The sequence below is a fragment of the Mustela putorius genome, unplaced genomic scaffold (genome assembly GCF_011764305.1).
Source record: "Mustela putorius furo isolate JIRA1106 unplaced genomic scaffold, ASM1176430v1.1 tig00000253_pilon_pilon_pilon, whole genome shotgun sequence".
NCBI classification, from domain to species: Eukaryota; Metazoa; Chordata; class Mammalia; order Carnivora; family Mustelidae; genus Mustela; species Mustela putorius.
Window position 1 is genome coordinate 11,324,786 of NW_025421329.1, and position 8,155 is coordinate 11,332,940.

At 42.5% G+C, this 8,155-nt stretch overlaps 1 protein-coding gene across 1 annotated transcript; it reads left to right on the forward strand.

Annotated features, from left to right (window-relative positions):
- Window positions 1-984: 984 nt before the first annotated feature.
- LOC123391604 (hsc70-interacting protein-like) lies at window positions 985-2,157 on the forward strand. The gene has a single exon (XM_045078470.1). It carries the CDS (start codon window positions 1,011-1,013, stop codon window positions 2,118-2,120), a length of 1,110 nt encoding a protein of 369 aa, XP_044934405.1. The 5' UTR covers window positions 985-1,010; the 3' UTR covers window positions 2,121-2,157.
- The last annotated feature ends 5,998 nt before the right edge of the window (window positions 2,158-8,155 follow it).

Sequence of the window (8,155 nt, forward strand, 5' to 3'; positions counted from 1 at the left end):
TGGGGGCTCTGACCCACTGGGAAGTCTGGGGCCTTCAAGGCATATACCTGGGGGATATTCCCCCAAAAAGCTAGGAGGATGGGCTAGTACCAACCCTCCTTCATGGGGCACTGGCTTTCCTGCACTTGGGAGAGACCCTGAGGAGGATCATGCAGTGGAAGCCACTGGCACAGCCCAGAACAGTGATGTTAGGCAGTTGGGTAGAGCCCAGGGCTTCGGTTGGGTGTCTATGCCACTACATGGCCTCCTGGGTCCCAGGAATAGGACCTTCATGAAACCCTCCTCCTGCCAGCAAGGTCAAGCCAAGATGTACATGCAAGCTTCTCTTAGGACTTCCCACTGCTTAAGATCTTAGGGATTATCTAATACAGTCATACATCAGGGAAACTAAGTATTAGTTCTGTGCCCAGAAAGGTGCTCTGGAGAGATCCAGGAAAAGCCCAGCTTTTCATCTCAGGGAACTGACTCAATGTGGGGCCCAGGACCAGGAACACAAGTGTCGCCTGGAAACTTCTTGGAGATGACACCCTTAGCCAACCCCCAGGCCTCCCAAGTCAGAAATTCTGAGGAGGGGCCACCATGTTCCCACACAGGTCCTCCAGGTGTGTGGGTGGGGGGCTGGTGTTGGAGAAGCACTGAACAGGGAAATCAGGGGAGCATCTGTTCACTGTGCAAGAAGGAATGCAGGCTGTCCTAGGGGCAGCCACTTCCAGTCACCCCCCAGATGACAATGCTCTACCACATGGGTCAGCCAACTTGGGAAAAACAGGCTGGACCCAACAGTTAAGAGGACAAAAAGATGAAGGCATGTCAGTCTGTGCGCCACCCAGCCCTGGATTGAAGGGATCCTTATTCGCACCTGGTAATGAGGAAGGAAGAAAATCCAAAAGCAAAAATAAAACATAAAGAAAATGGTAGCCCCTTCTACACGATCACGCTGAGCTAGTACCCGCACCTGGAATCGGGTCGCAACCCCAGCCGCGCCTGCCACCTGCCACTGCCTCTGGACCATGGACCCCCGCAAAGTGAGCGAGCTTCGGGCTTTCGTGAAAATGTGTAAGCAGGATCCGAGCGTTCTGCACACCGAGGAAATGCATTTCCTGCGGGAGTGGGTGGAGAGCATGGGGAGTAAAATACCACCTGCCACTCATAAAACTAAATCAGAAGACAGTATCAAGGAAGAAAAACCAGATAGTAAGAAGGCGGAGGAAAACATAAAGACAGATGAACCATCAAGTGAGGAGAGTGATCTAGAAATTGACAATGAAGGTGTGATTGAACCAGATACCGATGCCCCTCAAGAAATGGGAGATGAAAATGCAGAGATAACCGAGGAAATGATGGATCAGGCAAATGATAAAAAAGTGGCTGCCATTGATGCCCTAAATGATGGTGAACTACAGAAAGCCATTGACTTGTTCACAGATGCCATCAAACTAAATCCTCGCTTGGCCATTCTGTATGCCAAGAGAGCCAGTGTCTTCATCAAATTACAGAAGCCAAATGCTGCCATTCGAGACTGTGACAGAGCTATTGAAATAAATCCTGATTCAGCTCAGCCTTATAAGTGGCGCGGGAAAGCACATAGATTTCTGGGCCATTGGGAAGAAGCAGCACATGATCTTGCCCTTGCTTGCAAACTGGATTATGATGAAGATGCTAGTGCGATGCTGAAAGAAGTTCAACCGAGGGCCCAGAAAATTGCTGAACATCGGAGAAAATACGAGCGAAAACGTGAAGAGCGAGAGATCAAAGAAAGAATAGAAAGGGTTAAGAAGGCTCGGGAAGAACACGAGAGAGCCCAGAGGGAGGAAGAAGCCAGACGACAATCAGGAGCTCAGTATGGCTCTTTCCCAGGTGGCTTTCCTGGGGGAATGCCCGGTAATTTTCCTGGAGGAATGCCTGGAATGGCAGGGGGGATGCCTGGAATGGCAGGAATGCCTGGGCTCAATGAAATTCTTAGTGATCCGGAAGTTCTTGCAGCCATGCAGGATCCAGAAGTTATGGTGGCCTTCCAGGATGTGGCCCAGAACCCAGCGAATATGTCAAAATATCAGAGCAACCCAAAGGTTATGAATCTCATCAGTAAATTGTCAGCCAAATTTGGAGGTCAAGCATAATGCCCTTCTGACAAATAAAGCCCTTGCTGAAGGAAAAGCAACTTCGATCACCTAATGGATGTCGCAATAATACAAACCAGTGTACCTCCGACCTTCTCATGAAGAAAGCTGGGGTGCTGTGAAGAGAATCCCTACCCCTCTGCTCCCCATGCAACTGAAACATTCTACAATGGTTTGCCATTTAGGGTATTCATTCAGATAATGTTTTCCTACTAGGAACTACAAACTTTAAACACTTTTTAAACCTTAAAAATATTTAAAAACATATTAAAAGGGTGTGTTAGTCCCTACATTCTTCTTTAAAAAAAAAAAGAAAGAAAAGAAAATGGTAGAAGAACAGAAAGTTTCCAAAAGGCTTAATTATTTATGTGTTATTCTATTTTTATACCCTTTTTGCTATTCCCTCCATAGTATGTCTTGGAAATACTCCCTTATTAGCAGAGGCAGAGTCACCTCATTCTGTTGATTCTTTGATGCAGGTACACACTTAAAGGAATGTGCACGGATCATTCTATGACAATCTATCCAGACAGCTGTCAGAATCTCATTAGTTCATTTCTTAATCATAGACAGCTTGATTTTTTTTTTCTGATTTTCATTACCACCACAGTATGTATACCCACTTCCCTGTTGACTTGTGTGAATACAGGAGGCGGGGGGGACTGTCTAATCAAACGTGAGGGGCATTGTTTACTACGATGAACAGTGCCAAGAATGGCCCCAGAGAAGCCGGCCCAGTGTGTGGTCCCACCAACAGTTTAGAAGCCTGCCCTTTCTGCTAGGCCCTCACCATCAGTGAGTTTTGTTTCTTTGCAGAGAAGTTATCTCTTTTTTCCTTTTACTTGCATGTCTTTAATTCTGAATGAAATTGAGCAAGCCTCTCTTTTATATGCTTATTGATCAATTTCATTTTTATATTTCTGTGAACCTCCCCCTTTTCAACTGAGCTCCTAAACATTCTTCTTCTTCTTACTGATTGATGAGAACATTTGTAAAATGTGTTGCTCAAAGAAGCGTGTAAGCCTTATGCCAGTAGGGCTGCAAATGTTTTCTGTTTTTTGTTTTTTGTTTTTTTTTTGTTTGTTTTTTTGTTGTTTTTGTATGTTTTGTTTTGTTTGTTTGTTTGTATTGCTTTCTTTACTTTTCCATCACTGGTGATTTTTAAAAAATATTTCTAGTAAGGTAGATCAGTATTACTGATCAAATCTTCCAGATATATATTTTGCTTAGAAAGGCATTTCCCGAAGATGGTGGAGAAGTAGCAGGGAGAGACTACATCAGCTAACAGGAGATCAGCTAGATAGCTTATCTAAAGATTGCAAACACCTGCAAATCCATCGGCAGATCGAAGAGAAGAAGAACAGCAATTCTGGAAACAAAAAAACAACCACTTTCTGAAAGGTAGGACCGGCGGAGAAGTGAATCCAAAGCGACGGAAGATAGACCCCGAATGGAGGGGCTGGCTCCTGGCAAGGCAAGCAGCGGAGCAACGGAGCACAAAATCAGGACTTTTAAAAGTCTGCTCCACTGAGGGACATCGCTCCAGAGGCTAAACCGGGGTGAAGCCCATGCGGGGTCAGCGTGGCCTCAGGTCCCGGAGGGTCACAGAAGGATCGGGGGTGTCTGAGTGTCGCAGAGCTTGCAGTATTGGAACGGGAAAGCCGGCTACAGAGACAGAGCCGACAGTAAGCTCGCAGCTCGGGGTTACCTTGAACCGGTCGCAGGCTCAGTGAGATCGGAGCACAGCCCGAGGTCAGGCAGACGGGAGTAACTGGGCCCTGTTCTCTGAGGGCGCACTGAGTAGTGGGGCACCGGGCTATCGGCTCCTCCAGGCCGGAGACCAGGAGGCCACGATTTGTATTCCCGTCCTCCAGAACTCTACAGAAAGCGCTCAGGGAACAAAAGCTCCTGAAAGCAAACCCAAGCGGATTACTCAGCCCCGCCCCTGGTAAGGGCGGTGCAATTCCGCCTGGGGCAAAGACACTTGAGAATCACTACACCAGGCCCCTCCCCCAGAAGATCAACAAGAAATCCAGTCAAGACCAAGTTCACCTACCAAGGAGTGTGGTTTCAATACCAAGGAGAGCAGCAGAATTCCAGAGGTGGAGAAAGCAAAGCACGGAATTCATGGTTTTCTCCCTGTGATTTTCTTTTTTTTTTTTTCCCTGTGATTTTTTTAGTCTTGCAGTTAATGTAATTTTTTCTTTTTCATTTTTTTCTCTTATTCTGCTAAAATTTTTTTAACGTTTACCCTTTTCTTTTTTAACCTTTTTAAACTAGTTTATCTAATATATATATATTTTCCTTTTTATATTTTTTTTATTCGTTTTCTTTTTTTTAAATTCTTTTCTTTATTTTTTTTTCTTTATTTTTTTTCTTTCTTTTTTTTTGAACCTCTTTTTTTTTTTTTTAATTTTTTATTTTTTATAAACATATATTTTTATCCCCAGGGGTACAGGTCTGTGAATCACCAGGTTTACACACTTCACAGCACTCACCAAATCACATACCCTCCCCAATGTCCATAATCCCACCCCCTTCTCCCAAACCCCCTCCCCCCGGCAACCCTCAGTTTGTTTTGTGAGATTAAGAGTCACTTATGGTTTGTCTCCCTCCCAATCCCATCTTGTTTCATTTATTCTTCTTCTACCCACTTAAGCCTCCATGTTGCATCACCACTTCCTCATATCAGGGAGATCATATGATAGTTGTCTTTCTCTGCTTGACTTATTTCGCTAAGCATGATACGCTCTAGTTCCATCCATGTTGTTGCAAATGGCAAGATTTCATTTCTTTTGATGGCTGCAGAGTATTCCATTGTGTATATATACCACATCTTCTTGATCCATTCATCTGTTGATGGACATCTAGGTTCTTTCCATAGTTTGGCAATTGTGGACATTGCTGCTATAAACATTCGGGTGCATGTGTCCCTTTGGATCACTACATTTGTATCTTTAGGGTAAATACCCAATAGTGCAATTGCTGGGTAATAGGGCAGTTCTATTTTCAACATTTTGAGGAACCTCCATGCTGTTTTCCAGAGTGGCTGCACCAGCTTGCATTCCCACCAACAGTGTAGGTGGGTTCCCCTTTCTCCGCATCCTCGCCAGCATCTGTCATTTCCTGACTTGTTGATTTTAGCCATTCTGACTGGTGTGAGGTGATATCTCATTGTGGTTTTGATTTGTATTTCCCTGATGCCGAGTGATATGGAGCACTTTTTCATGTGTCTGTTCGCCATCTGGATGTCTTCTTTGCAGAAATGTCTGTTCATGTCTTCTGCCCATTTCTTGATTGGATTATTTGTTCTTTGGGTATTGAGTTTGCTAAGTTCTTTATAGATTCTGGACACTAGTCCTTTATCTGATATGTCGTTTGCAAATATCTTCTCCCATTCTGTCAGTTGTCTTTTGATTTTGTTAACTGTTTCCTTTGCTGTGCAAAAGCTTTTGATCTTGATGAAATCCCAGTAGTTTCATTTTTTCCCTTGCTTCCCTTGCCTTTTGCGTTGTTCCTAGGAAGATGTTGCTGCGGCAGAGGTCGAAGAGGTTTGCTGCCCGTGTTCTCCTCAAGGATTTTGATGGATTCCTTTCGTACATTGAGGTCCTTCATCCATTTTGAGTCTATTTTTGTGTGTGGTGTAAGGAAATGGTCCAATTTCATTTTTCTGCATGTGGCTGTCCAATTTTCCCAGCACCATTTATTGAAAAGGCTGTCTTTTTTTCCATTGGACATTCTTTCCTGCTTTGTCGAAGATTAGTTGACCATAGATTTGAGGGTCTATTTCTGGGCTCTCTATTCTGTTCCATTGATCTATGTGTCTGTTTTTGTGCCAGTACCATGCTGTCTTGATGATGACAGCTTTGTAATAGAGCTTGAAGTCCGGAATTGTGATGCCACCAACGTTGGCTTTCTTTTTCAATATCCCTTTGGCTATTCGAGGTCTTTTCTGGTTCCATATAAATTTTAGAATTATTTGTTCCATTTCTTTGAAAAAGATGGATGGTACTTTGATAGGAATTGCATTAAATGTGTAGATTGCTTTAGGTAGCATAGACATTTTCACAATATTTATTCTTCCAATCCAGGAGCATGGAACATTTTTCCATTTCTTTGTGTCTTCCTCAATTTCTTTCATGAGTACTTTATAGTTTTCTGAGTATAGATTCTGTGTCTCTTTGGTTAGGTTTATTCCTAGGTATCTTATGGTTTTGGATGCAATTGTAAATGGGATTGACTCCTTAATATCTCTTTCTTCTGTCTTGCTGTTGGTGTAGAGAAATGCAACTGATTTCTGTGCATTGATTTTATATCCTGACACTTTTTACTGAATTCCTGTATAAGTTCTAGCAGTTTTTGGAGTGGAGTCTTTTGGGTTTTCCACATATAGTATCATATCATCTGCGAAGAGTGATAATTTGACTTCTTCTTTGCCGATTTGGATGCCTTTAATTTCCTTTTGTTGTCTGATTGCTGAGGCTAGGACCTCTAGTACTATGTTGAATAGCAGTGGTGATAATGGACATCCCTGCCGTGTTCCTGACCTTAGTGGAAAAGCTTTCAGTTTTTTTCTCCATTGAGAATGATATTTGCGGTGGGTTTTTCATAGATGGCTTTGATGATATTGAGGTATGTGCCCCCTCTATCCCTACACTTTGAAGAGTTTTGATCAGGAAGGGATGTTGTACTTTGTCAAATGCTTTTTCAGCATCTATTGAGAGTATCATATGGTTCTTGTTCTTTCTTTTATTGATGTGTTGTATCACATTGACTGATTTGCGGATGTTGAACCAACCTTGCAGCCCTGGAATAAATCCCACTTGGTCGTGGTGAATAATCTTTTTAATGTACTGTTGAATCCTATTGGCTAGTATTTTGTTGAGTATTTTCGCATCTGTGTTCATCAAGGATATCGGTCTATAGCTCTCTTTTTTGGTGGGATCCTTGTCTGGTTTTGGGATCAAGGTGATGCTGGCCTCATAAAATGAGTTTGGAAGTTTTCCTTCCATTTCTATTTTTTGGAACAGTTTCAGGAGAATAGGAATTAGTTCTTCTTTAAATGTTTGGTAGAATTCCCCCGCCGAAGCCGTCTGGCCCTGGGCTTTTGTTTGTTTGGAGATTTTTAATGACTGTTTCTATCTCCTTACTGGTTATGGGTCTGTTCAGGCTTTCTATTTCTTCCTGGTTCAGTTGCGGTAGTTTATATGTTTCTAGGAATGCATCCATTTCTTCCAGATTGTCTAATTTATTGCCGTAGAGTTGCTCATAGTATGTTCTTATAATAGTTTGTATTTCTTTGGTGTTAGTTGTGATCTCTCCTCTTTCATTCATGATTTTATTTATTTGGGTCCTTTCTCTTTTCTTTTTGATAAGTCGGGCCAGGGGTTTATCAATTTTATTAATTCTTTCAAAGAACCAGCTCCTAGTTTCGTTGATTTGTTCTATTGTTTTTTTGGTTTCTATTTCATTGATTTCTGCTCTGATCTTTATGATTTCTCTTCTCCTGCTGGGCTTAGGGGTTCTTTCGTGTTCTTTCTCCAGCTCCTTTAGGTGTAGGGTTAGGTTGTGTACCTGAGACCTTTCTTGTTTCTTGAGAAAGGCTTGTACCGCTATATATTTTCCTCTCAGGACTGCCTTTGTTGTGTCCCACAGATTTTGAACCGTTGTATTTTCATTATCATTTGTTTCCATGATTTTTTTCAATTCTTCTTTAATTTCCCGGTTGACCCATTCATTCTTTAGAAGGATACTGTTTAGTCTCCATGTATTTGGGTTCTTTCCAAACTTCCTTTTGTGGTTGAGTTCTAGCTTTAGAGCATTGTGGTCTGAAAATATGCAGGGAATGATCCCAATCTTTTGATACCGGTTGAGTCCTGATTTAGGACCGAGGATGTGATCTATTCTGGAGAATGTTCCATGTGCACTAGAGAAGAATGTGTATTCTGTTGCTTTGGGATGAAATATTCTGAATATATCTGTGATGTCCATCTGATCCAGTGTGTCATTTAAGGCCTTTATTTCCTTGCTGATCT

Excerpts from the sequence above, each read along its gene's own strand:
- LOC123391604 (XM_045078470.1), top strand. The coding sequence starts at position 1,011 with ATGGACCCCCGCAAAGTGAGCGAGCTTCGGGCTTTCGTGAAAATGTGT.